At 36.9% G+C, this 21,466-nt stretch overlaps 1 protein-coding gene across 1 annotated transcript; it reads left to right on the top strand.

Moving 5' to 3' along the window:
* Nucleotides 1-900: 900 nt before the first annotated feature.
* Nucleotides 901-13,038, top strand: RPE65 (retinoid isomerohydrolase RPE65). Its single transcript, XM_084756141.1, has 11 exons — nt 901-992; nt 1,084-1,225; nt 3,221-3,368; nt 4,888-4,969; nt 5,221-5,353; nt 5,450-5,589; nt 6,320-6,449; nt 10,905-11,019; nt 11,108-11,202; nt 11,306-11,417; nt 12,881-13,038. Exons 1-11 carry the CDS (start codon nt 916-918, stop codon nt 13,030-13,032), a joined length of 1,326 nt encoding a protein of 441 aa, XP_084612267.1. The 5' UTR covers nt 901-915; the 3' UTR covers nt 13,033-13,038.
* The last annotated feature ends 8,428 nt before the right edge of the window (nt 13,039-21,466 follow it).

The following is a 21,466-nucleotide window of genomic DNA, read 5'->3' on the forward strand; positions in this document are numbered from 1 at the left end:
TTCTTTCTTCTTTTTTTGTGGTCTACTGAGGTCTGAATATTTGCAAAGTCACCCAAGAATGCTAAAATGTCACTGAAATATATATCTGTCCTCTCTCTCTCTCTCTCTCTCTCTCTCTCTCTCTCTCTCTCTCTCTCTCTCTTCTCATCCTTGACTTCTTTAAAACCAATGTTTTTGGAAATGTTATTTAATGTGTATGTTTGCCTATATGTATTTGTGTGTGGCACATTCATATTGTACCTGCAGAAGCTAGAAATGGGTGTCAGATCCCCTGGAAATGGATTTATAGATGGTTGTGAGCTGAAAACATGGGTACTGGCAATTGAACCCAAGTTCTCTAGAAGAGCAGCCAATAATCTTAATGGCTGAACAATCAATCCAGTCTTCAGCCTGTTTTCTTATCACCTTCCTAGTGGTGGTACCACCCACAGTGGCCTAGGCTCTCCTGCATCAATCATTAATTTTAAAAATGCCCCCATGGACTTGTCTACAGAAAATCTGATGGAGGTATCTTTTAAATGAAAGTTTTCTCTTCCCCAAAGAATTCTAGTTTATGTCAAGTTGACAAAACTACTTACCACACTGTGGAACTGTGATATGATATGATACAATTACTTTGTCTAACTCTGATCAATATCACAATCACGTATATCAACCACTTAACTTTGGGTGCCTCAGTTTCCCTATCAATCATAGCTAGGTTTAGAAGACTCAATTTAAGCTCTTTCCCTTTGTCATCCCAATAAAGGGAGCTGATGGTTCTCAATATTTGTTTGGGGTTCATGATTCCAATCTGATGAAAATACATTGAGTGACTCCCAGTTTCATGTGTCTTTCATGGATAGCCTACTTGTATCCTTTCCCCATTTCTCAATGTCCTTCAGATTCATCCGCACTGATGCTTATGTCCGAGCAATGACTGAGAAGAGGATTGTCATAACAGAATTTGGCACCTGTGCTTTCCCAGACCCCTGCAAGAATATATTTTCCAGGTTAATAAAACCAAACTGCATTTTGTATCAGCCCCTTTTTGTTCAAGTAGCTTAAAAGTTATTGAACTACAAAAATCGCTTGCTTCTGCAGGTTTTTTTCTTACTTTCGAGGAGTAGAGGTTACTGACAATGCCCTTGTAAATATCTACCCAGTGGGAGAAGATTATTATGCATGCACAGAAACCAACTTTATCACAAAGATTAACCCTGAGACCTTGGAGACAATTAAACAGGTAGGACATTGTGCTCAGGTGACATGGCTCAAGTACATACAACTGGGAACTTAGAATTAAAACATTAGGATAAATTTAACAGAAAGAAAATAGGAGGTAAATTAAATTTCAGTTTTTGGCTTGATACGTAACTAGATATGTAGCATAGGATGAAATTTATTTCTTAATCTATAAATACTCATGTAGATGGCAGGAAACCACTTTAAAAACCTAACATTCATTCACTTGTAACATAAATATTTTCTAAGATCTTAACTTTTGTAAGATACAAGGGATATATATATGAATAAGTAGCACAGCACTGTCTCTGACCCTTAAGTTAATAGGCTTGCTTGGATCCAGTATGTACCAGTGTTAAACTACTATTGAAAACCTGCCATTGGTGGTTTTAAGCAACTTTGTTTCGCCAATTTGTCCCTATTTTTTGGAAATAATGCATTTTAAATGGAATAATATTGATCAAAATATTAGAAAATGATACATTTTTCTAAGAACATATGCAGTCATCAAGAGTATTGCTTAAACGCACAATCTCAACCAGTATGTATAACATATTTTTTCAAAGTGCTGTGTTTGTCTTTAGTAAGTTTAAGTTCTAGATGGGAAAAGAAAAGACGCATACAATAACAGGATTCTGAATGTGATAAAAAATCTTTTAAGAAAATGTATACCTAAGGAAAGAAGATACAAAAGTGTGTCTCAAGGCAGTTGTTTAGGGTAGAGAAACATGAGATCCAAGTTTGAACTCTTGCATTTCATCTGAATGTATGTAACTTCAGTGAATTTTGTCAAAGAACATTCAAGAATGAGGAGTTGCCTGATCAAAGTTACAGAGATGAGGAAATAAGGGACACATTTGCAGAAACTGAGAATAATCTTTTTAGGCTAAATTTGCAATAGTTCTCTGTGGACATTTTGGACAAGAGACAGTTCATCACTGTAGGCGGTCTTGTAAACTGCAAAGGCTTGATGGTCCTGACTTTGTCTACTGAATACTAGAAATGTCCTTGTTTACTATGAAATCCAAAAAAAGTGGCTCTGATATTTCAGATAGGTGACACTAATACTTTATACTGAGAACTAGTGTAGATAGTTTAAAAGGGAATAGTGGGAAACAGTAGGGTTGAATAATGACATAATAACTTTTGAAATAATCTGTTTTACTGATGGAAAGTTACTGAAACTCTTTGCTCAAAGAAATTGTATAAGCAGTTATACTTTAGGGTGTTTACTTGGGAATGGGAGGACAGAGGTGATAAGGGGACCAGTCATGGAATTCAGGACTATAAATAGCATTAATGTGATGTTTAGTTCAAATAATTAGGTTGGAACAGATGCTGGGACTCACTGCTGGACTCTGGACAGAGCATTGAGAGTAGTATTGAAGAATGGGAAGATGGAAGGACCCAGAGGGTCCAGGAACCCCACAAGGAGATCATCAAGACTGGCAGATCTGGACCTGGGAGTTGGCAGGGGGCGGGGGCGGCGGGCTGCACAAATTGTTGCACCAACCAAGGACAATGCATGCAGAGAAACTAGACCCTCTATTCAGATATAGGCAATGGACAGCTCATTCTCCACAGTTGTGGGGGAGCAGGGCCTGCCTGTGAAATGAACTGTGCTTCTCCCAGTTTGATCACCTCAGCTTTGTGGCACACAGAGGAAGGGGGTGCAGGCTATCTGGATGAGACCTGATGGGATATGGTCAGACAGTGGAGGAGGAGGAGCCCTCCCTTCAAAGGTCTATCTAGGGAAAGGAATAGGGCAGAAGATGGAGGGAGAGTGGGAACAGGAAATACAAGAGAGAAGATAACAATCAAGATGTAATATGAATAAGTTATAAAAAATTTTAAAGGAAAAAAAAGAAAAAAGGAATTTGCATATCCTGCCATTAATTTATTGACAACCTCAACATCAATACTGTATCTAATGTCCTATTCATAATGTACAACTGAAACTGGACAGGACCACCAAAATTCATCTTTCATTGCACAGGTTGATCTTTGCAACTATGTTTCAGTCAATGGCGCCACTGCTCATCCACATATTGAAAGTGATGGAACTGTTTACAACATTGGCAATTGCTTTGGGAAAAATTTTTCAGTTGCCTACAATATTATTAAGATCCCTCCACTGCAAGCAGGTGAGGCTGCAATCTTTCTTCCAGTAGAGGAAAAGGGTGTTCTTATCATTGAAAAAAAAAGCTGCTGGAAATATCGGATCTAGATCACAGTATCAGGATTATTCTCAGACTTGATAAAACTTGCTCTCATTCCTATCCTATCAACTGACTAGTGTCCAGAGGCAGAACAAAAAACTATGATAGCTTAAAAATTCAGAAAGCAAGAGGCCAAGTTCCACTCTACAGTGTTTCAAGATCTAGTACATATGTGTATTTAAGTATTATTTGGATTTAAAATTATCAAACATGTATTGACCACTTATTCATATGCCAAGCAAATCTTGAGTTCCTCTTTGTGTAGACTGACTGAGAAGTTTTGGGGGAGGCCATTGCCATTATTTATTTATTTATTTTTATTAATTTATTCATATTACATCTCAGTTGTTAGCCCTTGTATCCTCCCATTCCTCCCTTCCTCCCACTTCCCCTCTACTCCCCTCCCCTATGTCTGTGTCTAAGGGGGACCTCCCCCCCCTGTATATGCTCATAGGGTATCAAGTCTCTCCTTCATTGCCATTATTTAAAGAGAAATTTATATTATTGTTTCATGCATGAGCTCTAACATGCATAGTATTTATTGGACAGATCTGTTGATATTGCTCATCCATACTGTTGTTTTGAAGAGCTTTGTAATACCATGAGGGGGTTTTGCCCACACTAAAGCACTGTTTTACTTCCTTGAACTTAAACGTGACCTCCACTTGTAAGATGTGACTCCACAGTACTCTTCCTTGGATGCTTTTTCAAATTTGCTGCTGTTTGGATTTTCCTGGGTTAGTGTAGCTTCATAATGAAGTGTGCAGATCTGGGAAACGTGACTGGCCCTTTAAGGAAGAATTATTTTGTGCCCTGGGTGAAGGAAAATCCACCTCCCTGGAAGAGACTGAAACTGTTTCTAAGTTTAAATAACATGCTGAAGAGAAAAGGGCCTATTAAAGAGAGGAATCCCAATCTGGGACCAATTAGAAAAGAGAGAAAAAATCAGACCAGGAGCCTATAAAAAGTCCTACCCAAAACCCCAGAGTGGATTCTACCTTCTGGACTTGCTCCTATGCCCTCAATAGAAGCAGTTTGCCTGTTAAAATCAAGGCTTCCCCACCCCCCCGTCATTCTTTAATTCTGTCTGTGTCCAGTGTGCCTTTGTTCCCCTTGTCAAGCCGTAACATCCATTACATCAGGTGATTCAGATCTATGCTTACTACTTTCTGCCCAGGACCCTCAGCTGCCACTTGCTTTTCCTTTCTCAGTGTTCTAGCTGACAGTATGCCAATGCCTCCTGGCTCTTCAACTGTCACTTCAAATGAAATTCTACTGCGATAGCCCAATGACTGAGAAGATGAAAACAATCTCTGAAAAAAATCACATGTGAAACTGTATTTTTTGCTTGTATAAGCTGTTTTAAATGCTTTATATGAAGGAGGAGGAGGAGGAGAAAGAAGTTATTGTTCTTCTAAAGTCTTAGGGGGCCAATTTATTTCAGACAAGGAAGATCCAATAAAGAAGTCTGAAGTTGTTGTGCAGTTCCCCTGCAGTGACCGGTTCAAGCCATCTTATGTACATAGGTAACTTGACGACAGCTCAGATTTAAAGATTTCCCTTGCCTACCTTTGATGCCAACCCTGATCGAGATAGTTCTTTGTAGAAAACTAAGTTTAAAGCTAATTAATTTCATGTAAGCATTCTAAATCTGAGTAACTAAATATACCTTGTGTAAACCTCTGTGTGTGTGTGTGTGTGTGTGTGTGTGTGTGTGTGTGTGTGTGTGATTGAGAACTAACTAGCCCTCCCATTCACAAGCCCATTTGTATTTTAGTTTTGGTCTGACTCCCAATTACATCGTTTTTGTGGAGACTCCAGTCAAAATTAACCTTTTCAAGTTTCTTTCTTCATGGAGTCTTTGGGAAGCCAACTACATGGACTGTTTCGAGTCCAATGAAAGCATGGGGGTATGTCTGATTCATTTGTTAAGTTGTAATTCTGAGAAAAGTATTTTATTATTTCTTCCTTTATAAATTTATCTAAACATCTCCTTAATTATCCAGGTTTGGCTTCATGTTGCTGACAAAAAACAAAGAAAATACTTCAACAACAAATACAGGACCTCCCCTTTCAATCTCTTCCACCATATCAATGCGTATGAAGACAATGGGTTTCTGATTGTGGATCTCTGCTGCTGGAAAGGGTAAGAAAAGATGCGGAATAAACGTTCCCACCTCCAGTTCCTTCTTGAGACAAAGTGATTTAATAAATATACCAGCCCTTGTTATTTAATGTGAATCACATATGAAAGGGGAAGTGGTATGAAACAGGAAAAAGTACACTAATAATAACCAGAGAGTTTGAAAAATCCGAGGCTGACTGGACATCAGAACTACAGCTGACACTGAAAACCAACTGCATCTGAACCAAGCCTGAAAATAGAAAGTTCTGTGATTTGAAAAGTAAGCTTAAACTTCCCAAGATCTATAAGATGCCTCAAACTCTCCCTCATTCTGAATAATAGAAACAGACATGCTATTCTCGGGCTACTCATTAAAAATACATTGACTCCTCAAGACACAGAATGGAGACAGTGGAGCATAATAAAGAGTATATAAGGCTGCTGTTGCTGCAACATATCCATGAGGCAGACCTCTTTATTTCCCTCACTGAATAGTAGGAAATGGCTCTAATGTTTCTGTGAATGACCATCTGGGTTGTGGCCTAAGGAACAACCAGACATATATGCTTTCAAAGTCATTGACCATCTCTGTAATTGTTTGTAATGTGTTAGGTGTTGTAGTCCATGCCTTAAATCCCAGTATTTCAGAGGAAGAAGCAGGACGATCTTAAGGTCAAGGCCAGGTTGTGCTACATTCGATCCTGCTTTAGTTTTTGTAACTACGTTCATGCTTGACTTCTTGTTTCCCCAGCTTTGAATTTGTTTATAATTACTTATATTTAGCCAATTTACGAGAGAACTGGGAAGAAGTAAAAAGTAATGCCATGAAAGCTCCTCAGCCTGAAGTCAGGAGATACGTACTTCCTTTGACAATTGACAAGGTAACTTCCTTTACAAGGATTTCATGAGTGTTTGATCTCTCTTGGAAACTGTAATGTTTATAGATTATAATCTTGAAATTTCAGATCTGGGAGGAACTTTTAAAATATTAATTAAATCTTTCACTTCATAAATGAGGAAACTGAGGCTCAAAAGAATAGTGTGATTTAGAAACACGACTTCCACAGAGCCCACATGGGATGTAGTTTTTTTCTTTCTAATTCTGTAGACTTTTCATTCACAAAATCACTTTGAAAGCATACTTCCATAATGACTACAGACCCAGTAATTCCTGGCATCTTTTCTCATTTGTATAAATATTCTAAATAATTTAAAATTCTATATAAATGAAGGATCAGAAAGCAAGTAAAGAAAACTTGGTTCTCCATAAATCTGAAGATGACATTAAACAATAAGAATAATAGTCCAGGCGTGGTGGCGCACACCTTTAGTCCCAGCACTTGGGAGGCAGAGGCTGGTGGATCGATGTGAGTTCGAGGCCAGCCTGGTCTACAAAGTGAATCTAGGACAGCCAAGGCAACACAGAGAGACCCTGTCTTGAAAAACCAAAATAATAATAATAATAATAATAATAATAATAATAATAATAATAATAATAATAATAATAGACAGGGTATTTCTCTAATGATTTGGTGCTGAAATAAATGCAGTAGGACCTCTGGCAAGACAAGTAGTGTTCAAGTTTATTAACATATGAATAACCCTAAAATGAAATTCAAAGTTGAGTCTTAAATAATATTTTGATAAGGGAAAAAATGATCCATAGACACTATACAGGTGACATGATCTTTAGAAGGAATTAATAACCTGGAGAGTAGATGGTATCTGAAACAAAGGCCTTCTGGGCCCCAGGTATGTCTTCTTCTGTGATATGAGTTTAATATTTCCTTGGAGATGAAAGGTTTGAAGATGACTGTGAGACTCTCCTTAGGTAGACAATGTGACTTGGAAGAAAGACCACTCTGAGCCTGCTGTTACCTGACTACAAACTACAGTAGGAATCAATACATCTATGCTGCCATTAAGAAAGTATGCCTTTAAAGGGACTTTGTGACTGAAAGAACAACAGATCTAGAATCAGGAAGCCTTGTTTTTATGAATATTTTGAGGATTGTCTTTCTGAACCCCACAAGCCATCTCTTTATTTCTATATTTTTGTCTCTTCCGTGTTTCAGAATAACATCAGCAGCATCCAGAATTTTTAATGAAATAAAAATACCAGTCAAAACCAAGAAAAATGTACATACATCACATAAATACATTAACATACACTTTTTATTTCTGTATGCTATCTGCTTGGACAAAAGGTATCGAAGCAGATATATTGAACTAAAGGCCAAAATCAGAAGCAGTAGAAAGCAAACACAGTTTAAAACATCATCATTTTGTCTTTAAGCATGTCTGAAAGCTAATAAAAATAATAGTTGGGAGTAACTGGGCTCTGAAGATAGTAAAACATTGGCATAGACATAGACATATATCAAATGGGATTTAACACAGAGTATAACAGAGTCCTTAGGACACTGGGAGCAGAGGAGAGGAGAGGTTTGTAAGAGCAGGTGGAAAGATGGATTGGAGTGGCACTGTAGAGGGGCTTTCTTCATCAGACTCTGGATAATGTGTAATAGGTAGGGGATTACTGAAGTGGTTCAAGTGTGCCTGGTGGGTGTATGATATGGGTCCCTCTGGCAACGACATGGAGAACAGATTGGGTAATAGTCTAGAGCTAAATCTCTGTTAGAATATAAATACTCTTTTGTAATTTCAATGCTCTTTCAATCCCATTCACTGCATGCTCTAGCTGTAGCTCCCATCTTTCAATGTTGCCTACCCTGCTAACATTCATTCTATAAATTTTCTTTAATTGAACATGTCACTTACCCTTTACTACCTTAAAAAGTCCATGTTTGCTTCTCACTCAATTCATCTTCTGTGGTCAAAATTTATGAACATCCTTGTAGATAATCACTTCTTTAACCTCTTTATCAAACTTGTCAAAATCACACTATAGTTCGATTCGATTATCTATCCCCTCCAGTTTTGTACTTCTGAGTCTAAATTTAAGTGCTACAAAAACACAGTCATGTTAGTTAGTACAATTTTAAATGTATTACCACAAATCTTACTGTTTCATTTCCTAACTTCACATATTGTCTTGCTTTGCTAGTTAAATATTTCAAATTCTCCTCTCCTCACTATTATACCTCCCACTTTTATAGCTTCATATGTAATGATGATGATGCTTTCTCTTCATCAGGCCTGCACAAACTGTTGTACCAACCAAGGCCAATGCATGCAGCAAACCTAGGCCCCCTGTTCAGATCTAGCCAATGAACAGCTAATTCTCCATGGTTGTGGGGGAGGCAGGGACTCCCTCTGACATGAACTCTGGTGTCCCCACTTTGATCACTTCCCTTCCATGAGGAGGCCTGGTGGCACACAGAGGAAGGGGAAGCAGGCTATCCTGATAGACCTGATAGGCTGTGATCATATGCTGAGGGAGGAGGTCCCCTTCTGTCAGAGGTCTAGGGAAGGGAAATAGGTTGGAAGAGGAAGGGAGGGTGGGAATGGGAAGATACAAGAGAGGGGATAACAATCAGGATGTAATCTGAATAAATTATGATAAATTAAATTTTTTTAAAAAATAATCAGAAAAGACACAGAGTCTTGCTGCCTCATCTGCCACCCACCAGCATCTGTACCTATACCCTGAATGTTTCTCTTCCTAAGCAGAGATAATTTTTCTCATCCTTGCAGTAGACACATTAGTCTAGCAATTCCCCACTTCCTCCCTCCCTCTCAGTTTATCTTTCCCTGGTATTCTTAGTTGATCGTAAATAATATACATAATATTCTCACCAAGTCCTCTCAAGTCACTTTGCTCTAACAAGCTACAACCATATGTCTTTCTTCTGCTGAAAGGCCCTGTAACTCAGTTGTTGGCACCTATATTATTTTTTGTGTCCTCACTACCTTGACAGATTATTTTTAAGTACCCTGCATACCATCTCTCCCTGCTTCTGGACCTCAAGCTTCAAGCTATCAACCACCACCTACAATTTTCCATTTAATATTCACAAACAAAACCTGAATTTCTTATCTTCCCCCACCAAAAACTGCACCCACCTCTAATAGTTTCAAGCATTGTGAAAGAGAACCAAACTTTAATTGTTCAGATCAGACAACACGGTGCTGGGCTTTCTGTCTCTCTCACTTTCAAACACTATTTATCAAGAAAGTCTCAACTCCATCTACCCTGACTCACTAACTCCAGTGTTATCAGCCTAGCTAAAATAACTTTCTCTAACCCTGACTATAAAACAACCTGGTTTTGCTGAGTCAAGTTTTGCATTTTTATCCTCATCCCCAAAACCAATACCTGAATAAAAACTAAACAAAGCAACCCGAGGAATTTCTTTAAGAATAAATCACAGTGCGTTCCTTGTCTATTCAAAATCCTTATGTTTTCCTCTCATTTATCCACAGTGAAAGTCCAGGTTCTCACTATCACACATGTGCCTTACACAATCCAAACCCATTAGCTCTCCACAAAGTTCTCTTAATTGTCACCACACTGACCCCTGATTCTCCTGGAACATACATCATATCCTTGAAAAGCCCTTATTTCTTCCTGAGTTTTTAAAATCCTGTTCAACTTTAGGCTGTTCTCAGGATTTGTCTTTTTCTGACTCCTTAAAGTAGACAGAAAATTTCCTCCAATTTGACATTGACACACTCAGTGGTCTTCTGAGCCCACTGTAACGCCCTGTCCTTCCTACCCACACGTAAGTGCCACCTATGATCTCCTTTATCCCACAACATTACAAAAGCCCTTGATTATAATGCTTTCATGTGGTTTCCTAAATTCTACATTCACACATGACATGGACCATTTCAGCCTTCTTATAGCTGTCTCCCCGACATCTAATATAAGCCATGGTCTATAGGAGATGCTCAGTGAGTGTTTGTGAAGTAACCAAATGACAAAGATGTTTTCATACATGCCAACTGCATTTGTAATAGAGAATTTGTAGATGACTAGAGAATCCCTAATTATCCTTTGCCTTCTTAATACTTAGCGTGGTGCCTAGCACATAAGTAACTGACTTGCCTGACTCATTGACAGTATAGACGAATAGACTTTTAGGACAGGACAATGTCACATGTCACCTTTTCTGAAGCTAAAGACCATTATCAAGAATTTTAAGTTAACCAGTGTGGCTGACACATTAGACTAGAGGCAAATCTTTAACAATGAACAATGTGTTTCCAGCAGGCTACCTATAATCTACTGATATGCCATCTGAGGACTTTCAAGGTTGATACAGTAGCCAAGCTCCTAGTCCCTGCATGATGACCTCTGAAAAGAAGAGGCATTTATAAATGCTTGAATTTATTCTCTGCTCACTGAGGTCTCTGTTATCTTTTTTCCTTAGGTTAACACAGGCAGGAATTTAGTCACACTCCCTCACACAACTGCCACAGCCATTCTGTGCAGTGATGAAACCATCTGGCTGGAACCTGAGGTTCTCTTTTCAGGGCCCCGTCAAGGTAAGATGATCTAGAAATATCACTGGAAAGGAACTGATGTTTAATTTAAAGAGGTTGAATGTTTTCCTGTCTGTGTTCTGTTTTAAAGCCTTTGAATTCCCTCAAATCAATTACCAGAAATGTGGGGGGAAACCATATACCTATGCATATGGACTTGGGCTGAATCACTTTGTTCCAGACAAGGTAGCAAAGCATCTTACTAACACCCAATAGATCTTTGAGTTATGTGCTGGTCACGTAAAGAGACTCATTAATTAACCAGTTGCTTTTTCTTGCTCATAAGCAGCTCTGTAAGCTGAATGTCAAAACTAAAGAAATCTGGATGTGGCAAGAGCCGGATTCTTACCCATCTGAACCCATCTTTGTTTCTCAACCAGATGCCTTGGAAGAAGATGATGGTAATTGAAGCAATGAGTGTCTGAACTTCCCTTTGTGTTGAAATTTGGTGTGTTTGCTATTATTAGTCTAAGTATTCGATAACTTTCTAAAGTGATTGTTTGTTTGTTTGTGTTTGTTTTTCAAGATAGGGTTTCTCTGTGTAGTGTTGGCTGTCCTGCACTCATTTTATAGACCAGACTGGCCTCAAACTCACAGAGATCAGCCTGCCTCTGCCTCCCCCAGTGCTGGGATTACAACCACACCCATGCTTAAACTGAATTGAAATCTCTCTGAAGGTGACTTTCACCTTTGGTCAGTTCTTGTTAATTGCTACTAGGAAACAAACAAACAAAAACAAAAACACAGTAAAACACTTTCCATGTCATAGTAAAGCTATGAATGGAAGGGATGAGAAAGGAGCATAACAGCAAGAATTGTAGGTATTTGCCTTTCTTTACTAATATATATTTTGGAATAAGCAAATGGAGTTCTAAGAAAGGAAATAGAATATTCTAGCAGATCAATGATGTTCAAGTCTGGGACTCTAGCTTTTGTCTTTTTGTTTGTTTTAGTAAATTGGGGCTAAGAAAGAATCCAGAGTCTTGGCATATAGTGGAGCAACTGCATTGCATAGCTTTAGTCCCAATTAAGCATTAATGCTGGGGGAGCTAGAAAGCTGGGTCAGTGGTTAAGAACACTGCTTACTCTTGTCAAAGAAAGGGTTTAATTCCCAGCACCCACATTATAGCCACAACTAGTTATAACTCCAGTTTAGAGTGACCCAGCACCTTCTTCTGACCTCACTGGGCACCAGACATACATGTGGCACACAGACACTCATGCAGGCAAAACACCCATACAGATAAAAATAATAGAATAATTTTAAAGTAATGTAAGGACAGGGAATATACTAAACTTTGCAGGATTAAAATATTAAAATAAGGATGAAATTTTAAAATTGGGGCCATCTTCTGATAAGTAGATTTTACATTCACACCACTCATTCAAAAAGGTAAACAGTTTGTTTTCTTTTTTTTTGAAAGATGTAAACTTACATATAGGTCTTGAAAATTATAGTTATAACACATCATTCTGCTTTAAAATTTTTAAGGTATAAAATTTTACTTGGTCATAACTTTTATGCTATCCTTATATTATAGAGAAGAACATAGATCCATTAACTGAATCAATATTGATGAGTTATTATTTTGATCTAGAAGTTATAGTAAGATACTATGGTACAACTGTAAGAGAGATAGATAAAAGGTCAGTCCCTTCCTGAGGATAGCGCTAATCCAGGGAGAAAGATTTTAGAGGATTCCTTCAACTGATCACACAGCCATATAATTAAAGAACCAGAACAAGCTAAATTTCATGCTTTTGTATATTTGTTAATGTAATGTTACCTTACTACCTATACAATTTCAATGTCAGATAATCTTAAGAGCTGATTTTAAATTGTCAAAACTGTCTTAATTAACAGGTGTGGTTCTGAGCGTAGTGGTGAGCCCTGGGGCAGGACAAAAGCCTGCATATCTCCTGATTCTTAATGCCAAAGACTTGAGTGAAATTGCCAGGGCTGAAGTGGAGACTAATATCCCTGTTACCTTTCATGGACTGTTCAAGAGATCGTGAACATTTTCCAGGTCAGCTAAAAGGCTCCGAGGGTAAAGTCACTTTTTGCCAAGCCTGAAAACCTGAATTCAATCTCTGTGAGCCCCATCCTGAAAGGACAGAACTTACCCCCAGAAGTGGTCCTTTGACCTCTACACACATCATCATAGCACATACATGTCCCTATGTAATAAATAAATGTAATTTTAATTAAAAAATAAAGAAAACCATCAACATATTCTAGAAAGACATGTTCCTAATGGTAAAATAAAGAAGTCCAGCTAACTCTAAATCTGCAATTAAATTCTATTTACTTTAGCTTGCTGTCTATTATTGTTTTAAGTTGAAGGTATACACAATTTTGCAGTGTTTTTCAGAAATCATTAAGTTGAGCAAGTAGCTCCTTTAAAAATTAAATGATTGTTTATATGATGATACATTATGAAATAAACATAAACTGAAAAAAATGTTTTAAGTACTTAGTAATCTCATAGGAAAGAAATGTGGACTTTTAGAACTGCCTTTTCTATAATAAAAGTTGTTTTTTGGAAGCTATCTGCTTACATATTTTACATTATTTTTCATCATTTAAAAAAAATCTTCTGTTCTTGATTTGTATGTAATATTGCTCAGTCAAGAAAGAGAAAGTATACTGACTGTCAAAGCAAATATTTTTCTTAGACCTGGGAATGCCATCCAGGACCATATAGCAATTATTTTTGTGCATATATATATACATATTCTTTAGAAATTATATATATACTACATCTATAATTATGTATATATAATTGCTAAAGTATATATAGTTGCTAAAAACTTTTCAAGCTCATCAACTTTAATTTTCTAATTCCTTACAATAGTTTATTCCATTTAATGATTGTTTCTGATTTCTCAATGAGAAAACCTTTGCATAGCTGATTTCTTGGGGGCATCCCATCAAATAATGTCACAAAGATTAAATTAAATATTAAGAGGTATGTCCTTAATAAAAGTATATATGTAGTGTACCAGGGTTCTCTAAAGGAATTGAATTGACAAAAACTAGTATATTTGTTAAGGTAGGGAAATTGCCAAAGAAATTCAGATTAAATTAATTAAAGAACCTGGGTTTTAAGGAAAAGCTTCCCAATTGAGAAACTGGGAGACCCTTGATGCGTCTAGCAACAAATGAATCTGTTTTAAGGAGGAAATTTTCAGTTGAATTAGTAGAACTCTACCTGATAATATGCAGTTACACTTAGATTAACAATCTGCTTATAGTTAAGGTCTTTTTTTTCCATTTTGAATAGCTTAATTTACCATAGCCAATGAGGAAAAACAATAAGATTTCTGATGTCCAAGAGGTTACTTGTGGCTGAACATAAATCTGTGATCCTAGCTTGGAGAGCTGAGGCAGGAAAGCCACAAATTCAAATTCAACCTGGCATACATAGTGAATTTTAGGGCAGCTGGTCTACATATATTAAATGTTCTGCCCTAAATCAAATGAAAACCCAAAAGTAAAAGAAAGAACTAAAGGAATGAAGAAAGAAAGAGAAAGAGAAGGAAGGAAGAGGAAATTAGTAACTGATAATCTCCTTGTAGACAATTTGACAAAATCTCTGTAATACATTTTAAAGCAGAAAATACAAACACACATCCAAGAGGAAGCATTTTTTTAAAATCCTGCTGACAGATGTGCCCACTCCTATCCCTGACTCCACAACACATGTAAACAGAATTTAGAAGTATATTTTGCTTATTATAACTTGATCATCTGAGATGTGATCCTGGGATAGTTTTATTTCATAAAGGTACATTCCTGCATATAGACCTCAAATGTACATGTTATATTCCCTCAAAGTTTGCTGATTGTGAGAATATTATGTCACCCTGTCTTCACAGAGGTAGAAACTATTTTTAAAAGTATCTTTTACTAAAAATAAATTATAATTTAATGATACAAAGCAAAAAAACCATGTTTTTCTTTTTTAATTTGGCCTGATAAAAAATGTGATGGTTCAATTAGGAAAGACCCCCATGGGCTCCAGTATTTGGAAATGGCGTTGTTGGAGGAAGTATCTCACTGAGGGTGGTCTTTGTGATTTCAAAAGCCCAAGACAGGGCCAATCTCTCTCTCTCTCTCTCTTTCTCTCTCTCTCTCTCTCTCTCTCTCTCTCTCTCTCTCTCTCTCTCTCTCTCTCTCTCTCTCTCTCTCTCTCCCTGATGCCTGTGATCCAGATATAGAACTCTCAGCTACATCTTCTGCACCATGTCTGCCTGTGCATTGCTGTTCTTCCTGCCATGACAATAATGGGCTAAGCAACTGACACTATAAGCCAACCCAGTTAAATGTTCTCTTTTATAAGAGTTGTGGTCATGGTATCTCTTCACAGTAATAGAATATCGACTAAAACAGGAAGAATCTAAAAACATCCTCTGAAGAGCACCAAATCTATTAAAATTTAATGTAAATAATCTCTGAAAGCAGAGACAAATAAATTAATACTTATGGGGTGCCTACTATGAGATAAATAAGCTCTTTCATTCCCACACTTATGGTAAAATGATGAAACAGTGATGTCTAGTTACTTTCCTAAAGGGTAATAAAGCATTGGCTAACATCTACATGGAAATAAAACATTCTTCTAGAATATTTGGCTCCTAATAGCACCCAAAATAGTCCAATTAGTTTAATTTTTCATTTCAAATAAAGCCACTTTCATATTCTTAGTTACCAAGTGTGAGTACATATAAAAATTTTAAACTACTCACTAACTCGTACAATTGATTTGTAAAACATCTATGAATAATAAATTCCCTGGTAGATGGTGGTGGCACAAGTCTTCAATCCCAGTAGCACTTGGGAGGCAGAGAAAGGTGGATGTGAGTTTGAGGGCAGCTTGTTCTACAAAGCAAGTTCCAGGATAGTCATGAATATACCCAGTAATAAGTCAAATAAATAATAAATAAATGAATAAACAAACAAGTAATAGCTTCTCTGCTCCATGTATTTCATCATTTTGAAGCTCTACAATGTCCTACTCATACCCTCCGTGCTCTTATTTTCTGAGAAAGATTGAACCTCAGCAAAACTAGACAAATTGGCTGAGTTTTCCCATCATACAAATGATATTTAAAGCTGTGAGATACAAAACAAAACAAAACAAAAATAAACTGAGAGGTTCAAAGACTGAGCACAAGTGCCCACTCCCATCCCTGACTCCACAACACATGTAAACACAGTAGTGGGACATGCCAGGGAGCTGGGAAGGAGCGCACAGAGAAGAGCAGACATAAGTATAAGCAGAAAAAAATCAAAGAATTATGGAGACAATGCATTTTTTAAAAATGTGCTCAATTATGTCAAAAGCTATAATAAGCCAAATGAGAGGTGGGCTAATAATGGGTCCAAGAAAGAAAGAAAGGGGAAACTGATAACATAGAGCACCAAAAATGCCTTAAATATTCTTTTCTATAAAGGAGAGGTGAGTAATAAGATGGTAATGGGGTAGCTGAGGCATATGTAATTTAAAAAGTTATTTTTTAAGCTGAAAACTTACATTTATATGATAAGGATGATATCCCTGACAAAGAAAATAAGTAAGAAGAAGAAAACTTGGGGGACAATATCAAATGGGTGGAAGAGAGTGGGACCTAGATGCTCTCCTAACTACTTTCACATTAAATAAGTTCAGGATGTCCACACATTAATAGAAAATAAGTGGCTATGGAATTGAAGAGGAAGAAGAGAGAGAAATCAGAGTCCTAGAAGTGGGTTGGTGTAATGTTGACTTTGTCTTGTCATATTCCTTTTGGAGTAAGGGGAAAACAAAAGTACTAGTTGCAAGATAGAATGTTTGAAACTCATAGGGCTTGTAATAAAAGAAAATAATAAGATCAAGGCAAGGACACAGAAGTGCATGGCCAAGGAAGGGTAGAAAAGTCAAGTTATCACAATGGAAAAATGAATGCTGAAAGTCTCTAGAATTCCATAGGCACCCACACCAACACAGGGACATATATACACACACAGAGAGAGGGGGGGAGAATATGTGTGTGAAAGAGACAAACATTAAACATAAACACTTTAAAAAGTCTGAAACACTGATATTGGAATTGAATATTGAATGTTTTCAGCAAAGAAAAAAGAATAGCATAAAAAAGGCCAGTTCCCAAATATAAGGAGTTCTGTAAATAAACAATTACTAATTTGAAAAGGCTTTAAAGGTGCAGTATTATCAGGATAGATGTGAAGAGGAAAAAACCTGAAAATAGAAGGGATTTTTTTTCTTGATGAGTCTCAAGTGGGGAAATAAGAGTGAATAGGCAATGTCTAGACTCTTGCAGTATTAAAGACTAAAGAATGAGAGAGATAAGGGAGTGTGTTCAGTTGTTAAGGGCACTAGGACATGAAATGGTAGTAACGTTAAATGTTTCAGAAAGAGATGGACTATATCCTCTGGATGTCATGCCAGAGGCAGCACTGTTCAAGTTCTCACACCTGATTCCCACTGATGAATTTTTGAAAAATAAAAATAAAAAACTCATATTTGTGAAAAATAAAAATAAAAATGCATATCTATTTAAGATATATCACAACAATTATCATGGTATAGCTTTTATTGCCAAACCACAATGAGTATTTGGGGGAACGGCTGCATAGAGAAATTTAGTCACCCAGCCTGGGCTCAGCTACTGCACAAATCTGCTGGTTAGAAGTATTTATTTTAAATCTATGCCACGTTATTTAATATTCTAAAAAATAATCACAAGTATGAAACAAATATGTGTATGGTAGGAGATAATGAACAAAAATAAGTAGAAGTCAAAACACAATAATGTAAGAACAACAGGAGTAAAGAATGTAATAAATAAAGTAGGATCCATAAATGACAAAGACATGACAAGCTCTATAATAGCAAATGGCTTTAACAAGAAAGTGCACATGGGCACTATGGGCAGAGTATATAATGTGTGTCTAAGAATCTTCAATGCCATAAATAAAGACAACACTAACATTTTTAAAGCTACCATTTACCAAGTTCCTCCTTATGTGCTCAACATAAGGGTTTATACTTAAAGGTCTGCTTAATTCTCTTGAGCAGCTACAGAGGTTTCTACCATTTTTATCTCCTAACAGAAGGAACTAAGGGAAAGAATGCCCAAGCAACTTGTAAATAAAAAAGCTTGCTTGGACCTAGTCAGTTTTTTTTATTTTATTAATTTATTCAGATTACAACTCAATTGCCATCCCATCAGTTGTATCCTTCCATTCCTCCCTCCCTTCCGCTTTCACCCTAATCCCCTCCCCTAGGTGGATGGCAGAGGGGGACCTCCTCCCCCACTATATGGACCTAGTCATTTTTAAACCATGTTATATTCTTTTCTCTCTTTTTTTTTTTTTTTTTGATTTTTCAAGACAGGGTGTCTCTGTGTAGCCTTGACTGTCCTAGACTAGCTTTGTAGACCAGGCTGGCCTCGAACTCACAACGAACCACCTGCTTCTGCCTCCCTTCTTATCCTCCATAAAAACATAAAGAACATTCTTCAAAGCAGAAAGTCAAGCTTTAACAGAAAATTTTATCATAACTTTTTTTGAACTATACATTAGGAATAAAACATCTCCCTCAGACTGTTAAGGTTATTCAAAACTAGAGTTCCTCAGATTAAACAATAAGGTTATTTAAATGGCATCTCATTGCTTGAGCTAGTTAAAAAACATGAAATAAAAACAGTCTTGTTTTTTATTTAAAAAAAATAATGACCCAGAATTGTTCTTTGTAAGACTCTCTCAAAGGACATTAAATTGCTCTTTAAGAGGAAAGGAACAACTTTTTGTTTGTTGTTTATCTTTTACTACCAACACACAGGCTTGGTACATTAATGAAGTAAAATAAACATAATACTTGTTGAAAGGACTAATGTTAGAAGATTCCACAGATGCCAGATGAAAAATAAAGACACGAAAAAAAATATTCCAAGCAAATGGTGACAAGAAGCAAGCAGGCGTAGCCATTTTAATATCGAACAAAATAGACTTTCAACCAAGATTAATCAAAAGGGATGAGGATAGACACTTCATACTCATCAAAGGTAAAGTCAATCAAGATGACATCACAATCCTGAACATCTATGCTCCCAATACAAGGGCACCCATATTTGTAAAAGATCTGCTAAAAAGGCTTAAACCACACATCAATCCCCACACAATAATAGTGGGAGACTTCAACACCCCACTCTCACTGAAGGACAAGTCATCGAAACAGAAACTAAGCCGAGAAATAACATCATTAACCAATACCATGGGTCAAATGGATCTAACAGATATCTATAGAACCTTTCACCCAAACAAGAAAGAATATACCTTCTTCTCTGCACCCCATGGAACCTTCTCCAAAATTGATCACATCGTAGTTCACAAAGAAAGCCTCAACAGATACAAGAGGATTGAAATAATACCTTGTATCCTATCAGATCATCATGGGCTTAGGCTGCAATTCAACAACAACAGAAATAACTAAAAGCCTACACGTATGTGGAAACTAAACAACTCTCTGCTAAATGACACCTGGGTCAGGGAAGAAATAAAGAAAGAAATCAAGGAGTTTCTGAAATTCAATGAAAATGAAGGAACAACATACCCAAATTTGTGGGATACATTGAAAGCAGTGCTAAGAGGAAAATTCATAGCACTAAGTGCCTTTAAAAAGAAATTGGAAGCATCGCACATAAACACCTTAACAACACAACTGGAATCCCTAGAAAAAAAAGAAGCAGAAACACCCAAAAGGAGTAGACGTCTGGAAATAATCAAACTCAGGGGTGAAATTAACAAATTAGAAACTAAGAAAACAGTCCAAAGAATCAACAAAACCAAGAGCTGGTTCTTTGAGAAAGTCAACAAGATAGACAGACCATTAGCCAAACTAACTAAAAGGCAGAGAGACAGTATTGAAATCAACAAAATCAGAAATGAAAAGGGAGACATAACAACAGACACTGAAGAAATACAAAGAATCATAAGATCCTACTTTGAAGGCATATATGCCACAAAATTTGAAAATCTAAAGGAAATGGACGATTTTCTTGATCAATTTCACTTGCCAAAGTTGAGTGAAGAACAGATAAACAAGCTAAATAGTCCCATTTCCCCTACAGAAATTGAAGTAACCATTGATAGTCTCCCAACCAAAAAAAGCCCAGGGCCAGATGGTTTCAGTGCAGAATTCTACCAGACCTTCAAGGGCGAGCTGATACCGATACTCTTCAAGCTACTCCAAAAGATAGAAAGGGATGGAACATTACCAAATTCATTCTATGAGGCCATAGTCTCATTGATACCTAAACCTCACAAAGACTCAACAAAGAAAGAGAATTTCAGACCAATTTCTCTGATGAACATCGATGCAAAAATACTAAATAAAATACTTGCAAAACGAATACAAGAGCACATCAAAGATATCATTTATCACGACCAAGTAGGCTTCATTCCAGGCATGCAGGGATGGTTTAATATATGGAAATCCATCAATGTAATCCACCACATAAACAAAATGAAAATAAAAAACCACATGATCATCCCTTTGGATGCAGAGAAAGCATTTGATAAAATCCAACACCCATTCATGTTTAAAGTTTTAGAGAGATCGGGAATACAAGGCACTTTCCTCAACATAATAAAGGCTATATATAGGAAGCCAATAGCCAAAATCAAAGTAAATGGTGAGATACTCAAGGAAATTCCTCTAAAATCAGGAACAAGGCAAGGCTGCCCACTCTCTCCATATCTCTTCAATATAGTCCTCGAAGTTCTAGCCAGAGCAATAAGACAACAAAAGGAGATCAAGGGTATTCAAATGGGAAAGGAGGAAGTCAAATTATCCCTATTTGCAGATGATATGATAGTCTACATAAGTGACCCTCAAATTCGACCAGAGAACTCCTACAGCTGATAAACACCTTCAGCAAATTGGCTGGATACAAAATTAACTCAAAAATGTCTGTAGCCTTCCTATATACAAATGACAATCTTGCAGAGGAAGAAATTAGGAAAACTACATCCTTCACATTAGCCACAAGCAATATAAAGTACTTAGGAGTTACTCTAACTAAGCAAGTGAAGGACCTGTTTGAAAAAAATTTTCAAAACCCTAAAGAAAGAGATTGAAGATGACATGAGAAGATGGAAAGATCTACCTTGCTCATGGATCGGGAGAATTAACATAATAAAAATGGCCATCTTACCAAAAGCAATTTACAGATTCAATGCAATCCCTATCAAAATACCTACACAATTTTTTAAAGACATTGAAAGTTCAATTCTGAACTTCATATGGAAAAACAAAAAACCCAGAATAGCTAAAACAATCTTGTACAATAAAAGGTGCTCTGGAAGAATCTCCATACCTGATCACACTGTCCTATAAAGCAATAGTAATTAAAACAGCATGGTACTGGCACAGCAACAGGCTGG

This window comes from Acomys minous, assembly GCF_964271855.1.
Source record: "Acomys minous genome assembly, chromosome: 14".
Taxonomy (NCBI): Eukaryota; Metazoa; Chordata; class Mammalia; order Rodentia; family Muridae; genus Acomys; species Acomys minous.

What these genes read in the sequence shown, in the direction of transcription:
- RPE65 (XM_084756141.1), top strand. Translation starts at nt 916, where the DNA reads ATGACTGAGAAGAGGATTGTCATAACAGAATTTGGCACCTGTGCTTTC. An exon ending in AGTCCAATGAAAGCATGGGG is followed by an intron (nt 5,354 to 5,449) that starts GTATGTCTGATT and finishes TTAATTATCCAG; the next exon opens with GTTTGGCTTCATGTTGCTGA. An exon ending in CTTTTCAGGGCCCCGTCAAG is followed by an intron (nt 11,020 to 11,107) that starts GTAAGATGATCT and finishes TCTGTTTTAAAG; the next exon opens with CCTTTGAATTCCCTCAAATC.